The sequence below is a fragment of the Oncorhynchus keta genome, unplaced genomic scaffold, assembly GCF_023373465.1.
Source record: "Oncorhynchus keta strain PuntledgeMale-10-30-2019 unplaced genomic scaffold, Oket_V2 Un_scaffold_1315_pilon_pilon, whole genome shotgun sequence".
In the NCBI taxonomy this organism is placed as follows: domain Eukaryota; kingdom Metazoa; phylum Chordata; class Actinopteri; order Salmoniformes; family Salmonidae; genus Oncorhynchus; species Oncorhynchus keta.
Genome location: NW_026290769.1, coordinates 799,147 through 823,265, shown reverse-complemented (window position 1 = coordinate 823,265; position 24,119 = coordinate 799,147). Strand labels below are relative to the sequence as shown.

Genomic DNA, 24,119 nt, shown 5'->3' with positions numbered 1-24,119 from the left:
AAGAGCATTGCTGCATTTTTACACAATGACAATACCAGCTGGGCATAATGTGTCCTTTAATGGCTTACATAAATGTTCTTGTTGAGCCCCTCCCCATTCTCCCCCCTGGTATGTATAGGCCTATATAAGAGATGAGGATGGAACCAAAGTGAAACATAATGTAACATGCAGACAGTCCTATAGTGTGAGACGTGTATAATAGTGAACTACAACTGCCTATAGTCCTGGGACTACAAACTTCCTGGAGGCCTCACAGTGCAGTGAAATCCTATCTGATTGGCTGGCTGCAGTAATCCTTGAAGGTGGGTGCCCCTCCCGCGCAGCATCAGCACCAGGACACGCAGGCTTTGCAGCATCCTCCGCGCGCGTCTGGCGTGCCTTTTCGTCACATGACGACGTGTCGGTTTACAAACACTAGGCATTCCTTTCTTTTGCCTCTATGGTGAAGGAGAGAGAATGGAGGGATGGGGTGATGGTGAACGGGAAAAAGAAGAATGATCATCAGCAAGGCTCTTTGACTTGGAAAACGGATGTGTGTGAAACTGGAACCGATCGCTTGAGGTGTGTGTGTGTGTGACGTATAATTCGGTGCAGTGAGGTAGATGTCCGGGATATAGACAAGCAGAACGGGACTGCGTGACTGCTGCAGGGAAGAGAGAAGAGGACAGAGGGGGTTGAGTTTGTGTGGTCCACCGCAAAACTCCCACGGAGTCAAAAGATGGAAAGAGGAGGCATAGCAAATGAAAACAGCACAAACGTGCCGACGGCTCAAGGAGGATGGACTTTCTATAATTTATTTACGTTTACTTTCGACGGATTTAAGTAATTTCTTAACCTGAACGGTTTGCCGACCGGACCGATTAAGATCTGATCAAGAGCTACCTCTCTCATCCTTCGGATAGGTCCGGTAGTCGGGACCTTCGTGAGGACAGGACAACTCGGGCCTTGTTTCGATGCGTGTTCCTCGTCACCTTGACAAGATCCAGACCCACTCACCGCCCTACGCAATACACGTCGTTTCTCATTACCGTAGAAACAACGGGATATCTGGTGCTTAATAACGGGTCCTGCTACAGGACTGCGGCCTCGGGGCTCCGCCCACCGCAATGCTATGGGCCTTGGGAGGTAGAGATATGGAGAGAAAAGAACGGAGCTGTGTGTCGTAAATGCATTCAGGTTCTCAAAGATTAGCCCTAGGTATTTTTTCTTATTTTTCTCCTCACGTGAACATGTTGAAGTTTGTCTGGGGTGCAGATGTAATAGGACATATACACTCTGCTAAGCAGCTATTGCTGTTTTCATATGCTAAATAGCCCAGTCTTCTGAGTTGAGAGTTTTTGGAAACCGCACTGTGGCGCGTCAGGATCGAACCTTGGGGATTATTGCACAACGGGCTTTGTCATCTGCCAATTGACAACGCAGGGCCAAAGTGAAAAGGGGGTGATTTTTTTCAAAGCAACCAACTCTTCATCTCTCTTACACACTCACACACACACACACCGCATATAGGCCTACGCACACATACACAGACTCACCACTCTCCACACATACACAGACTCACCACTCTCCACACACACACAGACTCACCACTCTCCACACATACACAGACTCACCACTCTCCACACATACACAGACTCACCACTCTCCACACACGCACAGGCTCACCACTGTCCACACATACACACACCCGCCATGCCATCCCCGTCAGACTCCAGCAGTGTAGTGTCTGCCTCTGGGTCTAGGGGCTGGTCAGATAGCTGCCGGGGCATGTCTGGCCGTCAGGGTGGGGCCAAACTGCTGCTGTACCTGGGGCTGTGCCACCTGGGCCTGGGGGCCATGGTCCTGGCCTTCTCCTTCACCAGCATGGCCTTCACATCCTCAGCCCGCGTCCGACAGTCCTGCCCCTTCTGGGCCGGCTTCTTTGTGAGTATCCTGTGAGAGCATCTCTAAATGGGCTGAATCACTACCTTTCCTTCATCTGCACTGACAAGGAGGGACTATTCTGGAAACCTAAATATCATGTTTAGCAGGATGATCATAAGTCCATTATGCAATGGAGGAACATGATCGTAATTCAAAAAAATAGATTTACGGTTTACAGATCAAATCAAATCACATTTATTTATATAGCCCTTCGTACATCAGCTGATATCTCAAAGTGCTGTACAGAAACCCAGCCTAAAACCCCAAACAGCAAACAATGCAGGTGTAAAAGCACAGTGGCTAGGAAAAACTCCCTAGAAAGGCCAAAACCTAGGAAGAAACCTAGAGAGGAACCGGGCTATGTGGGGTGGCCAGTCCTCTTCTGGCTGTGCCGGGTAGAGATTATAACAGAACATGACCAAGATGTTCAAATGTTCATAAATGACCAGCATGGTCGAATAATAATAAGGCAGAACAGTTGAAACTGGAGCAGCAGCACAGTCAGGTGGACTGGGGACAGCAAGGAGCCTTCATGTCAGGTAGTCCTGGGGCACGGTCCTAGGGCTCAGGTCAGTTGAAACTGGAGCAGGAGCATGGCCAGGTGGACTGGGGACAGCAAGGAGTCCTCATGTCAGGTAGTCCTGGGACATGGTCCTAGGGCTCAGGTCCTCCGAGAGAAAGAAAGAGAGAAGGAGAGAATTAGAGAACGCACACTTAGATTCACACAGGACACCGAATAGGACAGGAGAAGTACTCCAGATATAACAAACTGACCCTAGCCCCCCGACACATAAACTACTGCAGCATAAATACTGGAGGCTGAGACAGGAGGGGTCAGGAGACACTGTGGCCCCATCCGAGGACACCCCCGGACAGGGCCAAACAGGAAGGATATAACCCCACCCACTTTGCCAAAGCACATCCCCCACACCACTAGAGGGATATCTTCAACCACCAACTTACCATCCTGAGACAGATGTGTGACCTTCATTTGATCACTATTTCACAAGCAAGGAATAAGGCCTTTAAGAAATGTAAGAACTCTCAAGAGCAGCATGATTTTGTCCTATATAAACGTCACAGAAATGAAGCACAGAGCAGGATGGATGAAGCTAAGAGGGGTTACTTTGCTGAGAAAATATTTGAAAACAAAAATGACCCTAAAAAGCTTTGGAAATCATTTAAGGAACTAGCCTGTAGTAGTACTACCAAAAACAAACTCAACAGTATTGGACTGAACATCAAAGGGGAGATGGTATATGAAAAAGCAGAGGTTGCCAATGAATTCAACTCATTGTTTACTTCTGTTGCCAGCAAGCTGGTTAGCAAGCTGCCCACCAGTTATGGTTTGTATGGAAGCAACCAACTCAATACGTATTATGTAGAGTTAGGGGTTCAGCCAAACTCTTTTTATTTTGCAAAGGTAGAAACAGCCAAAATAGTCAGTACGCTGGCAGAGATTAAATGCTCCAAAGCCACAGGCCTGGATAATATTCCTGCAAGGTTTCTAATAGATTCTGCTGAGCAAATTGGCCCTTGTATTACGCATATTGTTAATCTCTCTTGAACAAGGCACCTTTCCCAGGGACATGAAACAAGCAAAAGTTATACCTCTGTATAAGAAGGGGATAAAGTCTGACCCTGGGAATTATAGGCCTGTATTTATCCTCTGTATAAGAAGGGGATCAAGTCTGACCCTGGGCCTGTATCTATCCTCAGTGTAACATCAAAGATCCGGGAGAGAATTGTACATGAACAAATGTTTGAATATGTTAACAAACAGGGTCTAATGTATGATTTTCAGTCAGGTTTTAGAAAAACATACTCCACTGATTCATGTCTACTTTACTTGACTGACTTCATCAGGAAAAAAGATTGATGAGGGAAATCTGTGTGGAATGGTACTGCTTGACCTAAGGCCTTTGATACAGTCTCCAAACTGGAGGCACTGGGGTTAAGCAGTATCCCTCTAGGCTGGGTAAATTCCTATTTATCAGGAAGGGAGCAAGTAATAGAGGTTAATGGTTCACTGTCTCAGGCATAACCAATGAGTTGTGGCGTTCCGCAGGGGAGCGTGCTTGGGCCTCTGCTGTTTTTATTGTATATTAATGATATGAAATATGCTTGTTCTTGCTGTCTTTTTCTTTATGCGGATGACTTCTGGTGTCTCACAAAAGTAAAACTATGTTGGAGAGCACCTGACCAGGTGTTGCTGATGTGTGCTTATACAGGTTCAGGAGTAATGCTGGGAAAGGTACTTTCTTGTGCCTCCGAATGGAATGAGTTGCCCCTGCCTATAAAAACAACGTCCTCTCTGGGCAGCTTTAAACATAAAGTAAAAATATGTTTCATGTCTTCTGTGCCCATATGAATAACTATGATGTAACTGGAATGATGAGAGATGTTCTTCTTTGTTTGAGTTTTATTATTTCACTGCCATACAGTGTTTAACTGTGTTCCATCTTGTCATCTTGGACCATAATGGAAATAAGTCCCAGACTTTATTGTGTGTTATTCTCTATGCTTTTATTCATGTGCATGTATGGATTTTAAGTTTTATGTGTTCTTGTTTTTTTTAAATGGTCGAATTAATAAACTAAACTAAACTAAACTTCATGCTAAGCATGAAATGCAAACCTGTAGTGTATTTGAGTTTTTTCCACTTTGAAATTTCTGGCTTGATTTGCCCCTAACTGAAACTGTATCAACCCCTACAAAAATATCCGCAAATTATAATTAACATAATAATTCACATTTCCTTTTGCGGCAGGATTATTGTCCAAACTGCACCAAACTGTCTCAAATGAAGATCCTACATCTGAATGTGAAACTCACCCCTGAAAAGACAGAAGGCTGTTTTATAGGTGAAAGTAATATGGAGAATATATCTGTCAGGTGGAGATGGAGTGCAGATGGAGGAAAGGATTCATGGAGAAGAAACCTCTTCAGAATATTGAAATGATTCCATATTTCCTGGCTGTGGTTGATTGTGTTCAGATATTATAATTGATGAATGTATTTTCCTTACTGTAATTTGTGTGTTGTTCTTAGGTTGTGGCATCAGGGTTAGTTGGACTTATCTCATGGAGAAGACCACTCACTCTGGTGGTGAGTAGTACACAAGTGCCTATTTATATGTCAATGGTGTGTGTGTGTGTTTGTGCGTGTGTGTGTGTGTGTGTTTGTGTGTGTGTATGTTTGTGCGTGTGTGTGTGTGTGTGTGTTTGTGCATGTGTATGTTTGTGCGTGTGTATGTAACTGACCAATCTGCTACCTGATTGAAACACAGGTCATCTGCGAGCCCACCGAGCTACAGCCTATAGGCAGCTAGAACAAGTATTTAGGTTACAGGCAAGGTTACTCATCCCATGTGTAGTTCTCTGACCCCCTGCGTGTCCTCCCCATGTCTCCCTCTCCAGGTGTCCCTCTTCATGCTGCTGTCTGCTGTGTGTGTCATCCTTAGTCTGGCTGGATCCATGCTGTCCTGTCAGAACGCACAGATGGTCAAGTCGCTCCTCACCTGCCAGGTATGTAGGGAAAGGGGAAATGGGTTGCACCACTGAATGCATTCAACCAAAATGTGTCTTCCACATATAACCCAACCCATCTGAATCAGAGAGGTGCACACAGCCCTGTGGAGAGTAGGTGTGTGTGTGGGGGTGGGGGGGTGGTGGGGTGGTGATGTGTGTGTGTTAATTCTCTGTGTGTTTTGCAGGTGGAGAATGGGTTGTGTGTGTGTTGCGCCCCAACACACTCCTGCTCTATAAACGAGGAGGAGACCCTGGTACTCTACCTAAACGCAGACTGCCACTCTGTCAGACATCAGCTCAAGGTGTGTGTTTAATGACATCTCAGTGTGTGTGTGTTTAATGACAGCTCAGTGTGTGTGTGTTTAATGACAGCTCCGTGTGTGTTTGTTTAATATCAGCTCAGTTTGTGTCTTTTATGACAGCTCCGTGTGTGTTTGTTTAATGTCAGCTCAGTGTGTGTGTGTTTAATGACAGCTCAGTGTGTGTGTGTTTAATGACAGCTCCGTGTGTGTTTGTTTAATGTCAGCTCAGTGTGTGTCTTTTATGACAGCTCCGTGTGTGTTTGTTTAATGTCAGCTCAGTGTGTGTGTTTCATGACAGCTCAGTGTGTGTGTTTAATGACAGCTCAGTGTGTGTGTTTAATGACAGCTCAGTGTGTGTGTTTAATGACAGCTCAGTGTGTGTGTTTAATGACAGCTCAGTGTGTGTGTTTAATGACAGCTCAGTGTGTGTGTTTAATGACAGCTCAGTGTGTGTGTTTAATGACAGCTCAGTGTGTGTGTTTAATGACAGCTCAGTGTGTGTGTTTAATGACAGCTCAGTGTGTGTGTTTAATGACAGCTCAGTGTGTGTGTGTGTGTGTGTTTTATGACAGCTCAGTGTGTGTGTTTAATGACAGCTCAGTGTGTGTGTGTGTGTGTGTGTGTGTGTGTGTGTGTGTGTGTGTGTGTGTGTGTGTGTGTGTGTGTGTGTGTGTGTGTGTGTGTGTGTGTGTGTGTTGTGTTTAATGACAGCTCAGTGTGTGTGTGTTTAATGACAGCTCAGTGTGTGTGTGTTTAATGACAGCTCAGTGTGTGTGTGTTTAATGACAGCTTAGTGTGTGTGTGTGTGTGTTTAATGACAGCTCAGTGTGTGTGTTTAATGACAGCTCAGTGTGTGTGTTTCATGACAGCTCAGTGTGTGTGTTTTATGACAGCTCAGTGTGTGTGTTTCATGACAGCTCAGTGTGTGTGTTTAATGACAGCTCAGTGTGTGTGTTTAATGACAGCTCAGTGTGTGTGTTTAATGACAGCTCAGTGTGTGTGTTTAATGACAGCTCAGTGTGTGTGTTTAATGACAGTGTGTGGCGTCTATATTCTCTAAGAGTATGTGTTACGTGCTGATCTCCCCTCCTCTGTTCCAGGACCTGTGTGTTATGTGCTGATCTCCACTCCTCTGTTCCAGGACCTGTTGTTCAGTGCTTGTGGTCTGAGTGTCCTCTTCTCTGTTCCAGGACCTGTTGTTCAGTGCTTGTGGTCTGAGTATTCTCTCTACCATCATCTGTACTCTCTCTACTGTCACCTGTAGTATACACATCTTCTCCCTGGACCTAGTGCACCTGGTGAGTCCACACACACACACACACACACACACACACACACACACACACACACACACACACACACACACACACACACACACACACACACACACACACACACACACACACACACACACACACACACGATTTCTCCCCTCCTCTATCTCTGTTTGTTTCTCTCTAGCTCGCCCCGCACCGCTCTCGCTCCGTCAACCCAGAATGCACCACTCCTCAGGACGCCTTCCTGACCAACATCATGGACTTTGAGGAGTTTGTCCCGCCCATCCCTCCGCCCCCCTACTACCCCCCTGAATACACCTGCAGCTCTGAGACAGACGCACAGAGGTAATAACACACACACAGGTAGCCTGCAGGTTAGAGCATTGGGGTTGCTGGTTCGAATACCGGACCTGACAGGGTGATAAATATTGCTCCAGGACCGCTGGACAACGGTGACCCTAGCTGTGACCCCACTCCCTGCGGGTGTCTCAGGTTGGGATATGCAAGAAACACATTTGTTACAGTTTTTCTTCAATTGCTAAAAAGCATTGGTCAATACTGAATCCATTTTTTCAAAACTCTTCACACAGTCTGCATTACCAACATGCATCTTGGCCAAACACTTAAATCTCACCTCCAAAACTGAGTCAAACCACCAAAACACTTCATACATGTCTCAAAATAAGCTTGTTGGACCAGAACACTGGCAACAATTCTCAGTCAGAAAGCATACAGTACATTGTCACTCATAACACACTGACCTAAATAACACTAACAGGGAGCATTACATAAATGAGGAACTTTTCTTTGAAGTTTGAATGAATTTTCACGTAAATCAGTATTTCATTATAGAATAAGAATAACACCTTTTCACTTTATTGACTGTACTAAAGTATATGGAACAAGAATGAATCAGAAATCCAGCAATTTGCTTCAATAACCTTAATTTTTTTCTATATCTTTGCATATAGTAATTTACTGTTGAAATAACAAATTCCAGAAATTCAAGGGCTGCAATAATAATGACAAAAACCATCATCAACATGTATAGTATAACACTCATACTGTACAGTACTGTGATGGTTCTAGTTATCATCACCATGTCTAGTATAATCACTCATACTGTACAGTACTGTGATGGTTCTAGTTATCATCACCATGTCTAGTATAATCACTCATACTGTACAGTACTGTGATGGTTCTAGTTCTCATCACCATGTCTAGTATAATCACTCATACCGTACAGTACTGTGATGGTTCTAGTTATCATCACCATGTATAGTATAATCACTCATACTGTACAGTACTGTGAGGGTTATAGTTATCATCACCATGTCTAGTATAATCACTCATACTGTACAGTACTGTGATGGTTCTAGTTATCATCACCATGTCTAGTATAATCACTCATACTGTACAGTACTGTGATGGTTCTAGTTATCATCACCATGTCTAGTATAATCACTCATACTGTACAGTACTGTGATGGTTCTAGTTCTCATCACCATGTCTAGTATAATCACTCATACCGTACAGTACTGTGATGGTTCTAGTTATCATCACCATGTATAGTATAATCACTCATACTGTACAGTACTGTGAGGGTTATAGTTATCATCACCATGTCTAGTATAATCACTCATACTGTACAGTACTGTGAGGGTTATAGTTCTCATCAACATGTATAGTATAACACTCATACTGTACAGTACTGTGAGGGTTATAGTTATCATCAACATGTATAGTATAATCACTCATTCTGTACAGTACTGTGAGGGTTATAGTTATCATCAACATGTATAGTATAACACTCATACTGTACAGTACTGTGAGGGTTGTAGTTCTCATCAACATGTCTAGTATAATCATTCATACTGTACAGTACTGTGAGGGTTATAGTTATCATCAACATGTATAGTATAACACTCATACTGTACAGTACTGTGAGGGTTATAGCTATCATCAACATGTATAGTATAATCACTCATTCTGTACAGTACTGTGAGGGTTATAGTTATCATCAACATGTATAGTATAATCACTCATTCTGTACAGTACTGTGAGGGTTATAGTTATCATCACCATGTCTAGTATAATCACTCATACTGTACAGTACTGTGAGGGTTATAGTTATCATCACCATGTCTAGTATAATCACTCATACTGTACAGTACTGTGAGGGTTATAGTTCTCATCAACATGTATAGTATAACACTCATACTGTACAGTACTGTGAGGGTTATAGTTATCATCAACATGTATAGTATAATCACTCATTCTGTACAGTACTGTGAGGGTTATAGTTATCATCAACATGTATAGTATAACACTCATACTTTACAGTACTGTGAGGGTTGTAGTTCTCATCAACATGTCTAGTATAATCATTCATACTGTACAGTACTGTGAGGGTTATAGTTATCATCAACATGTATAGTATAACACTCATACTGTACAGTACTGTGAGGGTTATAGCTATCATCAACATGTATAGTATAATCACTCATTCTGTACAGTACTGTGAGGGTTATAGTTATCATCAACATGTATAGTATAATCACTCATTCTGTACAGTACTGTGAGGGTTATAGTTATCATCAACATGTATAGTATAACACTCATACTGTACAGTACTGTGAGGGTTGTAGTTCTCATCAACATGTCTAGTATAATCATTCATACTGTACAGTACTGTGAGGGTTATAGTTATCATCAACATGTATAGTATAACACTCATACTGTACAGTACTGTGAGGGTTGTAGTTCTCATTAACATGTATAGTATAATCACTCATTCTGTACAGTACTGTGAGGGTTATAGTTATCATCAACATGTATAGTATAATCACTCATTCTGTACAGTACTGTGAGGGTTATAGTTATCATCAACATGTATAGTATAATCATTCATACTGTACAGTACTGTGAGGGTTATAGTTATCATCAACATGTATAGTATAACACTCATACTGTACAGTACTGTGAGGGTTGTAGTTCTCATTAACATGTATAGTATAATCACTCATTCTGTACAGTACTGTGAGGGTTCTAGTTCTCATCAACATGTATAGTATAACGCTCATACTGTACAGTACTGTGAGGGTTCTAGTTCTCCTCAACTCATCAACATGTATAGTATAATCACTCATTCTGTACAGTACTGTGAGGTTTATAGTTATCATCTACATGTATAGTATAATCACTCATACTGTACAGTACTGTGAGGTTTATAGTTATCATCTACATGTATAGTATAACACTCACACTGTACAGTACTGTGAGGGTTCTAGTTCTCATCAAGATGTCTAGTATAATCACTCACACTGTACAGTACTGTGAGGGTTCAAGTTCTCATCAAGATGTCTAGTATAATCACTCACACTGTACAGTACTGTGAGGGTTCTAGTTCTCATCAAGATGTCTAGTATAATCACTCACACTGTACAGTACTGTGAGGGTTCTACTTCTCATCAAAATGTATAGTATAACACTCACACTGTAGAGTACTGTGAGGGTTCCAGTTCTCATCAAGATGTATAGTATAATCACTCATACTGTACAGTACTGTGAGGGTTATAGTTATCATCAACATGTATAGTATAATCACTCATACTGTACAGTACTGTGAGGGTTATAGTTATCATCACCATGTCTAGTATAATCACTCATACTGTACAGTACTGTGAGGGTTATAGTTCTCATCAACATGTATAGTATAACACTCATACTGTACAGTACTGTGAGGGTTATAGTTATCATCAACATGTATAGTATAATCACTCATTCTGTACAGTACTGTGAGGGTTATAGTTATCATCAACATGTATAGTATAACACTCATACTGTACAGTACTGTGAGGGTTGTAGTTCTCATCAACATGTCTAGTATAATCATTCATACTGTACAGTACTGTGAGGGTTATAGTTATCATCAACATGTATAGTATAACACTCATACTGTACAGTACTGTGAGGGTTATAGCTATCATCAACATGTATAGTATAATCACTCATTCTGTACAGTACTGTGAGGGTTATAGTTATCATCAACATGTATAGTATAATCACTCATTCTGTACAGTACTGTGAGGGTTATAGTTATCATCACCATGTCTAGTATAATCACTCATACTGTACAGTACTGTGAGGGTTATAGTTATCATCACCATGTCTAGTATAATCACTCATACTGTACAGTACTGTGAGGGTTATAGTTCTCATCAACATGTATAGTATAACACTCATACTGTACAGTACTGTGAGGGTTATAGTTATCATCAACATGTATAGTATAATCACTCATTCTGTACAGTACTGTGAGGGTTATAGTTATCATCAACATGTATAGTATAACACTCATACTTTACAGTACTGTGAGGGTTGTAGTTCTCATCAACATGTCTAGTATAATCATTCATACTGTACAGTACTGTGAGGGTTATAGTTATCATCAACATGTATAGTATAACACTCATACTGTACAGTACTGTGAGGGTTATAGCTATCATCAACATGTATAGTATAATCACTCATTCTGTACAGTACTGTGAGGGTTATAGTTATCATCAACATGTATAGTATAATCACTCATTCTGTACAGTACTGTGAGGGTTATAGTTATCATCAACATGTATAGTATAACACTCATACTGTACAGTACTGTGAGGGTTGTAGTTCTCATCAACATGTCTAGTATAATCATTCATACTGTACAGTACTGTGAGGGTTATAGTTATCATCAACATGTATAGTATAACACTCATACTGTACAGTACTGTGAGGGTTGTAGTTCTCATTAACATGTATAGTATAATCACTCATTCTGTACAGTACTGTGAGGGTTATAGTTATCATCAACATGTATAGTATAATCACTCATTCTGTACAGTACTGTGAGGGTTATAGTTATCATCAACATGTATAGTATAATCATTCATACTGTACAGTACTGTGAGGGTTATAGTTATCATCAACATGTATAGTATAACACTCATACTGTACAGTACTGTGAGGGTTGTAGTTCTCATTAACATGTATAGTATAATCACTCATTCTGTACAGTACTGTGAGGGTTCTAGTTCTCATCAACATGTATAGTATAACGCTCATACTGTACAGTACTGTGAGGGTTCTAGTTCTCCTCAACTCATCAACATGTATAGTATAATCACTCATTCTGTACAGTACTGTGAGGTTTATAGTTATCATCTACATGTATAGTATAATCACTCATACTGTACAGTACTGTGAGGTTTATAGTTATCATCTACATGTATAGTATAACACTCACACTGTACAGTACTGTGAGGGTTCTAGTTCTCATCAAGATGTCTAGTATAATCACTCACACTGTACAGTACTGTGAGGGTTCAAGTTCTCATCAAGATGTCTAGTATAATCACTCACACTGTACAGTACTGTGAGGGTTCTAGTTCTCATCAAGATGTCTAGTATAATCACTCACACTGTACAGTACTGTGAGGGTTCTACTTCTCATCAAAATGTATAGTATAACACTCACACTGTAGAGTACTGTGAGGGTTCCAGTTCTCATCAAGATGTCTAGTATAACACTCATACTGTACAGTACTGTGAGGGTTCAAGTTCTCATCAACATGTCTAGTATAACACTCACACTGTAGAGTACTGTGAGGGTTCCAGTTCTCATCAAGATGTCTAGTATAACACTCATACTGTACAGTACTGTGAGGGTTCAAGTTCTCATCAACATGTCTAGTATAACACTCACACTGTAGAGTACTGTGAGGGTTCTAGTTCTCATCAACATGTATAGTATAATCACTCATACTGTACAGTACTGTGAGGGTTATAGTTATCATCAACATGTATAGTATAATCACTCATACTGTACAGTACTGTGAGGGTTCTAGTTCTCATCAACATGTATAGTATAATCACTCATACTGTACAGTACTGTGATGGTTCTAGTTCTCATCAACATGTATAGTATAATCACTCATACTGTACAGTACTGTGAGGGTTCTCGTTCTCATCAACATGTCTAGTATAATCACTCATACTGTACAGTACCGTGAGAGTTCTAGTTCTCATCAACATGTATAATATAATCACTCATACTGTACAGTACTGTGAGGGTTCTAGTTCTCCTCAACTCATCAACATGCATAGTATCATCACTCATTCTGTACAGTACTGTGAGGATTCTAGTTCTCATCAACATGTATAGTATAACACTCATACTGTACAGTACTGGAGAGAGGGAGAACTAGAACCCTCACGGTACCTTACAGTATCAACATGAAAGCAATGAAAAATGATTCACAGTTTGGTCCAAATACATTTCTGTGTCACTGACTGTGTGAAGAGTTTTGACAATGTGACTTCAGTTTTGACCAATACATGTTAGCAATTGGGGAAAAAACTGTAAACACTTCTGTGCAACAGGACAAATATATATACAGTGCTCAAAAAAATAAAGGGAACACTAAAATAACACATCCTAGATCTGAATGAATGAAATATTCTTATTAAATACTTTTTTCTTTACATAGTTGAATGTGCTGCCAACAAAATCACACAAAAATTATCAATTGAAATCAAATTTATCAACCCATGGAGGTCTGGATTTGGAGTCACACTCAAAATTGAAGTGGAAAACCACACTACAGGCTGATCCAACTTTGATGTAATGTCCTTAAAACAAGTCAAAATGAGGCTCAGTAGTGTGTGTGGCCTCCACGTGCCTGTATGACCTCCCTACAACGCCTGGGCATGTTCCTGATGAGGTGGCGGATGGTCTTCTGAGGGATCTCCTACCAGACCTGGACTAAAGCATCCGCCAACTCCTGGACAGTCTGTGGTGCAACGTGGCATTGGTGGATGGAGCGAGACATGATGTCCCAGATGTGCTCAATTGGATTCAGGTCTGGGGAACGGGTAGGCCAGTCCATAGCATCAATGCCTTCCTCTTGGTGGAACTGCTGACACACTCCAGCCACATGAGGTCTAGCATTGTCTTGCATTAGGAGGAACCCAGGGCCAACCGCACCAGCATATGGTCTCACAAGGGGTCTGAGGATCTCATCTCGGTACCTAATGGCAGTCAGGCTACCTCTGGCTAGCACATGGAGGTCTGTGCGGCCCCCCAAAGAAATGCCCCCCCACACCATGACTGACCCACCGCCAAACCGGTCATGCTGGAGGATGTTGCAGGCAGCAGAACGTTCTCCCCGGCGTCTCCAGATTCTGTCACGTCTGTCACATGTGCTCAGTGTGAACCTGCTTTCATCTGTGAAGAGCACAGGGCGCTAGTGGCGAATTTGCCAATCTTGGTGTTCTCTGGCAAATGCCAAACGTCCTGCACGGTGTTGGGCTGTAAGCACAACCCCCACCTGTGGACGTCGGGCCCTCATACCATGGAGTCTGTTTCTGACCCTTTGAGCAGACACATGCACATTTGTGGCCTGCTGGAGGTCATTTTGCAGGGCTCTGGCAGTGCTCTTCCTGCTCCTCCTTGCACAAAGGCGGAGGTAGCGGTCCTGCTGCTGGGTTGTTGCCCTCCTACGGCCTCCTCCACGTCTCCTGATGTACTGGCCTGTCTCCTGGTAGTGCCTCCATGCTCTGGACACTACGCTGACAGACACAGCAAACCTTCTTGCCACAGGTTGCATTGATGTGCCATCCTGGATGAGCTGCACTACCTGAGCCACTTGTGTGGGTGGTAGACTCCGTCTCATGCTACCACCAGAGTGAATGCACCGCCAGCATTCAAAAGTGACCAAAACATCAGCCAGGAAGCATAGGAACTGAGAAGTGGTCTGTGGTCACCACCTGCAGAACCACTCCTTTATTGGGGGTGTCTTGCTAATTGCCTATAATTCTCACCTGTTGTCTATTCCATTTGCACAACAGCATGTGAAATTTATTGCCAATCAAGGTTGCTTCCTAAGTGGACAGTTTGATTTCACAGAAGTGTGATTGACTTGGAGTTACATTGTGTTGTTTAAGTGTTCCCTTTATTTTTTTGAGCAGTGTATTATTATTAAACACACACTCTAGCATTTGTAAATAGCCAATATAATCAATCTTCATTGTTTGTCTGTGTGTCTATGTCCTCAGTATCACCTATAACGGGTCGATGGAGAGTCCAGTTCCTCTGTACCCCACTGACTGTCCCCCTCCTTACGAATTAGTGATGGGACAGAGAGCAGCTAGCCAGGTCAGTGGGGGAATCTGGACATGTTTGCTGGTGTGTGTGTGTGTGTGTGTGTGTGTGTGTGTGTGTGTGTGTGTGTGTGTGTGTGTGTGTGTGTGTGTGTGTGTGTGTGTGTGTGTGTGTGTGTGTGTGTGTGTGTGTGTGTGTGTGTGTGTGTGTGTGTGTGAAAGAGAGAGAGAGAGTGAGAGAAAGAGACAGAGAGAGAAAGAGAGAGAACGTGCTAAGCAGGAATACAGGACAATTGTCTATGTGTGTTTGTTTGTGTGTGCATGCGGGTGTGTGTGTCTATTAAACACATGTGCTGTGTGGTTGTCTTTAGGCCACGGTGTTTGACAGCCATGGGAATGAGCTGTCTGGAGAGAGGGCCACATCCACTGCCTTCAGCGGAGAGGGTCAGAGGCACACATGCTACATTCTGTTCACTTCAGCTCTGTTATTCATGTTTTTACCAGTCTGGTATTGAAAGGAGAGTTTCTATGAAGGGCCCATTTACTCTGGTTCTTTACCTACAGTTGAAGTCCGAAGTTTACATACACCTTAGCCAAATACATTTAAACTCAGTTTTTCACAGTTCTTGACATTTAATCCTAGTAAAAAATAAATACAAATGGAGGTTTTGGCTGATTACTTTTGATTTTCCCATGATGTCAAGCAAAGAAGCACTGAATTTGAAGGTAGGCCTTGAAATACATCCACAGGTACACCTCCAATAGCCTATCAGTAGCTTCTAAAGCCATAACAATGATATAATTTTCTGGAATTTTTGATTTTTAAAGGCACAGTCAACTTAGTGTATGTAAACTTCTGACACACTGGAATTGTGATACAGTGAATTATAAGTGAAATAATCTGTCTGTAAACAATTGTTGGAAAAGTTACTTGTGTCATGCACAAAGTAGATGTCCTAACTGACTTGCCAAAACTATAGTTTGTTAACCAGAAATTTGTGGAGAGGTTGAAAAACTAGTTTTAATGACTCCAACCTAAGTGTATGTAAACTTCCAACTTCAACTGTAAACAGGCAACACTGCCAATTCATAAATTTAGCATAATATAAACAAGTAAATGAACCGTCTCCCTCCCTCCAGTCTCCATGGACAGTGGTTCTCTGTTGATGTCGGAGATCATTGACATCCCAGACGACTCCTCACCTTCAGAGGACTCCGGCCTCGTGGGGGTGGGGGCTAGGGGGGAGAGAGCGAGCACCGGGGGAGTGGAGGGGGGAGACGGGGGAGAAGGAGGGGAGTATGTGAGCTTCCGTGGCCCCCCTCCCCAAGCCCCGGAGAGTCCCCTGGTAGAGAGTCCCCTGGTGGGCCCCAGGGCCAGGCGATGCTACAGAGGAGAGAGGTCCAACTCCTGCTCCTCATCTAGCACTGCTACAGCTACATACAGGTAAATACAAGGACAATCACACACACAGTTCACAGCCACTTTCTTACAGCTCCTTCTCAAAAGAGAACAACCCTCCCCCTCCCCCCTCTTTGCAGGTCTCCAGTGTTGAGGCGACAGGCTATGTTGGCCAGTAGTTGTTCCCAGTTGGAGCTGCTAGAGGGCGCCACCTCTCACCAGCGCTCCTCTATCCTAGAGAAACGAGTCGGGCCTTACACCCCTTTACGACACGGTTCTGCCTCTGCCTCTGCAGCTCCTCCCACTTCCTCATCCTCAGCTGTCAATCAGCAGGATGGTCACGGCAATGGCGTACCCCTCCCCCTACAGCCGTTGTACTTGCGTCGTCAGGGTGGAAGGAGCGAGAGGGGGGATAGTGACGGGCTTCTGCCCCTAGTGAGGTCACACAGCGAGCCTGGCCTCAGCTCTTCTGCTGATACAGGTGGGTACACACTAGAGGTCGACCGATTAATCGGAATGGCCGATTAATTAGAGCCGATTTCAAGTTTTCATAAAAATCAGATATATTTTTTTACACCTTTATTTAATCTTTATTTAACTAGGCAAGTCAGGTAACCTCATAGTCCGCCCCATCCCGCATGCGGTCGCGTTACTACAGCCTCAAGCTCATTACCATAACACAACGTTAGCGATTTCTAAAAATTGCAAATGAAATGAAATAAATATGCCTGCTCTCAAGCTTATCCTTTTCTTAACAATCCTGTCGTCTCAGATTTTCAAAATATGCTTTAGAACCAGAGAAAATCAATAATTTGTGTAAGAGTGGTGATAGCTAGCTTAGCATTTAGCGTTAGCATTTAGCACGCAACATATTCACAAAAACCAGCAAAGGGATCAAATAAAATAATTTACCTTTGAAGAACTTCAGATGTTTCAATGAGGAGACTCTCAGTTACATAGCAGATGTCCAGTTTTTCCTGAAAGATTCTTGTGTAGGACACATCGTTCCGTTTTGTTACTATGTATTTGGCTACCGAAACTAACCGAAAATTCAGTCACCTACACGTCAAACTTTTTTCTGAATTAACTCCATAATATCGACTGAAACATGGAAAACGTTGTTTGAATCAATCCTCAAGGTGTTTTGTCATATATCTCTTCATTGAAATGGCAGTCCTAGAAGCCTTCTTTGTTCTCTGATTCGGATGGAAAAATACTGGTAGCTGACTTTTGCGCACCAATTTCCACGCAGACACCGTGCGGGACACTTGGCAATTGTAGTCTCTTATGGTCAATCTTCCAATGATATGCCTACAAATACGTCACAATGCTGCAGACACCTTGGGGAAACGCTAGAAAGTGTCTGTTCATTCCTGTCGCATTCACAGCCATATAAGGCGATCATGGAAAACGTACCTTCAAAAATCCTGTTCATTTCCTGGTCGCTCAAACATCTTGGTTTTGCCTGAAGCTTTTGTTATAAGGCACTCACAGTGAAAATCTTTGCAGTTCTGGAAACGTAAGAGTGTCTTCTTTCCAAAACTATCAATTCCAAGCATAGTCGAGCATCTTTTCGTGACAAAATATTGCGCTTAAAATGGGCACGTCTTTTTATCCAAAAATGAAATAATGCCCCTAGTGGACTAACAGGTTAAGAACACATTCTTATTTTCAATGACGGCCTAGGAACAGTGGGTTAACTGCCTTGTTCAGGGGCAGAACGACAGACCTTTACCTTGTCAGCTCAGGGATTCAGTCTTGCAACCTTAGGTTTAACTAGTCCAACACTCTAACCACCTGCTTCACGAGGAGCCCACCTGTTCCGCAAATGCAGTAGGAAGCCAAGGTAAGTTGCTAGCTAGCATTAAACTTAATCAATCATAATCACTAGTTATAACAACACATGGTTGATGATATTACTAGTTCATCTAGCGTGTCCTACGTTGCATATAATCGATGCAGTGCGCATTCGCGAAAAAGGACTGTCGTTGCTCCAACGTGTACCTAACCATAAACACCAATGCCTTTCTTAAAATCAATACACAGGAGGATATATTTTTAAACCTGCATATTTAGCTAAAAGAAATCCAGGTCAGCAGGCAATATTAACCAGGTGAAATTGTGTCATTTCTCTTGCGCTCATTGCACACAGAGTCAGGGTATATGCAACAGTTTGGGCAGCCTGGCTCGTGGCGAACTAATTTGCCAGAGTTTTAGGTAATTATGACATAACATTGAAGGTTGTGCAATGTAACAGAAATATTTAGACTTATGGATGCCACCCGTTAGATAAAATACGGAACTGTTCCGTATTTCACTGAAAGAATAAACGTCTTGTTTTCGAGATGATAGTTTCCGGATTCGGCCATATTAATGACTTACGGCTTGCATTTCTGTGTGTTATTATGTTATAATCAAGTCTATGATTTGATAGAGCAGTCTGATTGAGCGATGGTAGGCACCAGCAGGCTCGTAAGCATTCATTCAAACAGCACTTTCGTGCGTTTTGCCAGCAGCTCTGCTGTTTAAGACTTCAAGCCTATCAACTCCCGAGATTAGGCTGGTGTAACCGATGTGAAATGGCTAGCTAGTTAGCGGGGTGCGCGCTAATAGCATTTCAAACGTCACTCGATCTGAGACTTGGAGTAGTTATTCCCCTTGCTCTGCATGGGTAACGCTGCTTCAAGGGTGGCTGTTGTCGTTGTGTTCCTGGTTCGAGCCCAGGTAGGAGCGAGGAGAGGGACAGAAGCTATACTGTTACACTGGCAATACTAAAGTGCCTATAAGAACATCCAATAGTCAAAGGTATATGAAATACAAACCGTATAGAGAGAAATAGTCCTAGAATTCCTAGAATGACTACAACCTAAAACTTCTTACCTGGGAATATTGAAGACTCATGTGAAAAGGAACCACCAGCTTTCATATGTTCTCATGTTCTGAGCAAGGAACTGAAACAATAGCTTTTTTACATGGCACATATTGCACTTTTACTTTCTTCTCCAACTCTTTGTTTTTGCATTATTTAACCCAAATTGAACGTTTCATTATTTATTTCAGGCTAAATTAATTTTATTGATATATTATATTAAGTTAAAATAAGTGTTCATTCAGTATTGTTGTAATTGTCATTATTACAACAACAAAAAATTACAATCGGTATCGGCGTTGAAAAATCATAATCAGTCGACCTCTAGTACACACACACAACACACATGTACAGACATCCAGTGTTAGTGATTTACAACTCACACTATGAACACACTATGAACACGCTATGAATACACTATGCAAGAAAGACATGGTGATAGTTTGCATTTCATATCTATATCATACCTCCCTTTCTCTGTCCCTCTCTCTCCCTCTCTCTTCTCTCCCTTCCTTTCTCCTATCTCTCCTCCCTCCCCCTCTCTTTCCTCTGACCCCTCCCTCTCTCCTCTTCCTCACTCCTATTTTCCCTCCCTCTCTCTCCCTCCCTCCCTTTCTCCCCTCTCCCCTCCCTCTTTCATCTGACCCCTCCCTCTCTCCTCCCTCCCTCTCTCCTCCCTCCCTCACTTTCTCTCCCTCCCTCTCTCATCTCTCCCCTCCCTCTCTCATCTCTCCCACCCTCTCACCCTTCTCCCAGCTCCTTCTCTTCTCTCTCCTCCCTCTCTGCTCTCTCCCTCCCTCTCTGCTCTCTCCCTCCCTCTCTACTCTCTCCCTCCCTCTCTGCTCTCTCCCTCCCTCTCTACTCTCTCCCTCCCTCTCTGCTCTCTCCCTCCCTCTCTGCTCTCTCGCTCCCTCTCTGCTCTCTCCCTCCCTCTGCTCTCTCCCTCCTTCTCTTCTCACCCTCCCTCTCTGCTCTCTCCCTCCCTCTCTGCTCTCTCCCTCCCTCTCTACTCTCTCCCTCGCTCTCTACTCTCTCCCTCCCTCTCTGCTCTAGTTGACTTCAGTGGTGGCTCAGTGGGCAGTAAAGGAGTGAGGGAGGGCTCTCAGACCTCTACAGACACAGGTGAGAATCTAAAGGTTAGCGGTTAGAGAAGGCAGAATTGACCACCTTTGGGTTAGACACTACAGATTATAGTTTCTGTCTGTCTTCCCCAGGTCCGTCCTCCGAGGCATGCCTGCTACCCCGCTCCTCTCTGGTGCCCCCCTCAGCCCTCCTCCCCAGGAAGGGCAGTGTGAAGGCAGCCACCATGGGGCGCAACTTGCCCCTCTCCAAAGGCCCCACCAACTCTCCCTTGCACCTGCCCAAAGAATGCAACCGCTCTCTTGGGGACCTCAAGGTGTGTAATGGCTGAAAAAGACTAATAACAGCAGCCATAAACTCTGCAAATATACTTATATCAAGAAATGAACATATTGTATGTAGAAAGTTTATGCCAGGTCCTCATTTCTCATCCTCTCTCCTTTTCTTCCTGTCAGGTGACGAGGGGGTTGGTGGCTCGCTTCCTGCAGCGCTCCAAACGGAACCTGGCGTCCTCCGCAGAGAATTCTGGGAACACGGGACAGGGTCAGAAAAGGAGAGGCGGGGTGGAGGGCAACGGGACAGGCCATCTCCCTTTAGAGCAGGTAACACACACTGACACATATACACACATACAGTAAATACACACACACTCACATACAGACACACACACTCACACTAGTGTCTGTCTGTCTCAAGGTGTTACGTAACTCCTGGGGGGCCAGCCAGGGATCCCACCCGCCACACCCTCATCACCGTGGTCACCACCACTCCCATAGCGACAGCCGCCACAACCGCCGTCATAGCAACCAACCCCCTGTGATGGAGGGGATCCACTTGCGCAGCTGCGGCGACTTAAGCTCCTCCTCCTCTGCGTCGCTATGGCGATTACTGACGGCCAACCCCCCTCACGGGTCATCAGGGGCACTGTACACAGAGTCAGCCCTGTAAGAGGGGGAGGAGGGAGGAAAGATGGGAGGGGATGGGGAGGAAAATGAGAGGAGGCAGAAAGTGTACCCACACAGAGGAGAGTGGAGGCATGGTATGGTCTAATGAAGAAGAGATACAAAGGGAGGAGGAGAGGTGGAGGATGGTAGGATGAGTTAGACAGGGGAGAGGAAGGATTAAGGAACAGCCTACTGACATATCATGATGGCCGGTGGAGAGAGTCAGCACTATGAGGAGGGAACGACTGGACCTTTGCTACAGCCTTGTTCCAATACTTTCAACATGCATACTACCGCTTTCCCTTCCTCCTTCCCCTTGGAGCCCTCCTCTGCACCTGCGCCTGGCCTTCCTTTGCTGAACTTTGACCTCTCAACTAACCTCCTACCTTCAACCTTCACCTAGCCATACTGAACACAACTCTATGGGATCTCTCTTTAACTTCAAGACTAGAGAGGATGGAGAGCAGGAGTAGGATAATGAAGTTTCCCCTAGACTCTGAGCTATGGTCAGTTTAGTGTTTCTCCTCCTAATGGTTAAGGTTAGGATCAGTGGAGCATAAGCTGATCCTAGATCTGTGTCTAAGGTAAACACCTTTCTGGAGCTGTGAACATCACTCTTACACGAACCGCATACACTCATTAAACTGCTCACTCTTTTTCAAAACTCAAATGTACGTTCATTTGTCCAGCTCTTCATCCGGAGCGAAACTCACTTTATGTGTTTACGGAACTCACCTTTTTGTCTTCCACTCGTGAAATGGTTACCCTTCCTTTTCTCCTGATGACACTGTAAAATGTACAGAAAAATGTACACTCGTTTTGCCCACTGACAGTGAAAGTTTAATGGCCTGCTAGTGTCGCCGTATGTTTACAAACTTACATCTTTATTAGTATTTTTTTGGGGGTTAATTTTTTTGAGGTAAAATCAACATGTAATCCTTAACGCCCCTTACCTAGTCCATCTCCAAACTGCCTTCAGAAGAAAGGTGCCCCAAACTCAAAACTCACACACCATCTACCCCAAACTCAAAACTAACACACCATCTACCCCAAACTCAAAACTAACACACCATCTACCCCAAACTCCAAACTCACACACCATCTACCCCAAACTCAAAACTCACACACCATCTACCCCAAACTCAAAACTGACACACCATCTACCCCAAACTCAAAACTCACACACCATCTACCCCAAACTCAAAACTCACACACCATCTACCCCAAACTCAAAACTCACACACCATCTACCACAAACTCAAAACTGACACACCATCTACCCCAAACTCAAAACTCACACACCATCTACCCCAAACTCAAAACTCACACACCATCTACCCCAAACTCAAAACTGACACACCATCTACCCCAAACTCAAAACTCACACACCATCTACCCCAAACTCCAAACTCACACACCATCTACCACAAACTCAAAACTGACACACCATCTACCCCAAACTCAAAACTCACACACCATCTACCCCAAACTCAAAACTCACACACCATCTACCCCAAACTCAAAACTGACTCTTATTACACCGATCTAAGACATCATACTCCCAAACTCAGCATTTCCTGTCTCTATGTCCTTGGACATAGCGATTCGTATGTTATGGTACAACCCCCCATAATGTACTCCAAATGAAACAGGAGCCTTGTTCAAATACTACAACTTCACTCCCTGTGTATCAAATCCTATAAAATAACCAACCTCCTCCTAAGAATGACTTTAGCTGCATGTTTTGGCAATGCTTCTTACTTTTCTCCCTTTCTCTCTCTCTCTTGCATCCAAAACCTAGTTGCTCTGAGCCTTTGGACATGTGTTAATGTATAGTGAAGGGGATGGATCAATGTTGTGCTGTTGAACCCAGAGCCGTAGATATACTGGGTTCTAACAAACTATCATCCATGAACTCTGTGATGTGTCTGGCTCTGGCTGAACGGTTTTGTCTGATCAATTACACCTCAGTATGATTCCCAAAGCACTAAAGAGATTCTTGCAATAAATGTACAGATACGTTTGTATAGATGTTGGGGATCAGATATTCAGGATGGTAGTTCCAGCAAGACTTAGTGGGAACTATGAGAATCTGGATATTATAGTCTGATACTGGAGGTTGGTCGACATAAAGCGTGCAGTATTCTTAGAGGACATACTGTCTGGATTGGAATAGAAAGCTGGCTAACCTCAACCCAGCCAGACAAGAGTTATACACTCAATGGCGATATTGTGAAGACTTAAGTTTTGAATATACAAACAATTATGTATGTAAGTGATTGAAACACAACACACAGATACACATATGCACACACACACGCACACACGCACGCACACACACACACACACACACACACACACACACACACACACACACACACACACACACACACACACACACACACACACACACACACACACACACACACACACACACACACACACACACACACACACACACACCACACACACACAGACACAGACACACAACCACGCACACACTCTAACACACAGAAGCACTGAGCTGTATTAAAAATGTTGCTATAATTTCTACCTCCTATTTTGCACATTGTATAATTGTATGGCTTGAAGTGATAGAGCCTAACTGAATAAACATATTATTCTCTTCAATATGATACATAAATGTTCT

The 24,119-nt window shown here is 43.3% G+C and overlaps 1 protein-coding gene across 1 annotated transcript; it reads left to right on the top strand.

Annotated features, from left to right (window-relative positions):
• Positions 1 to 56: 56 nt before the first annotated feature.
• Positions 57 to 23,911, top strand: LOC118380676 (protein ENTREP3-like). The gene is made up of 14 exons (XM_052513571.1): positions 57 to 1,923; positions 4,975 to 5,031; positions 5,343 to 5,450; positions 5,639 to 5,755; positions 6,946 to 7,053; positions 7,217 to 7,377; positions 15,133 to 15,232; positions 15,549 to 15,621; positions 16,318 to 16,621; positions 16,717 to 17,057; positions 20,499 to 20,567; positions 20,660 to 20,841; positions 20,981 to 21,127; positions 21,222 to 23,911. Exons 1-14 carry the CDS (start codon positions 1,693 to 1,695, stop codon positions 21,471 to 21,473), a joined length of 2,250 nt encoding a protein of 749 aa, XP_052369531.1. The 5' UTR covers positions 57 to 1,692; the 3' UTR covers positions 21,474 to 23,911.
• Positions 23,912 to 24,119: the final 208 nt, after the last annotated feature.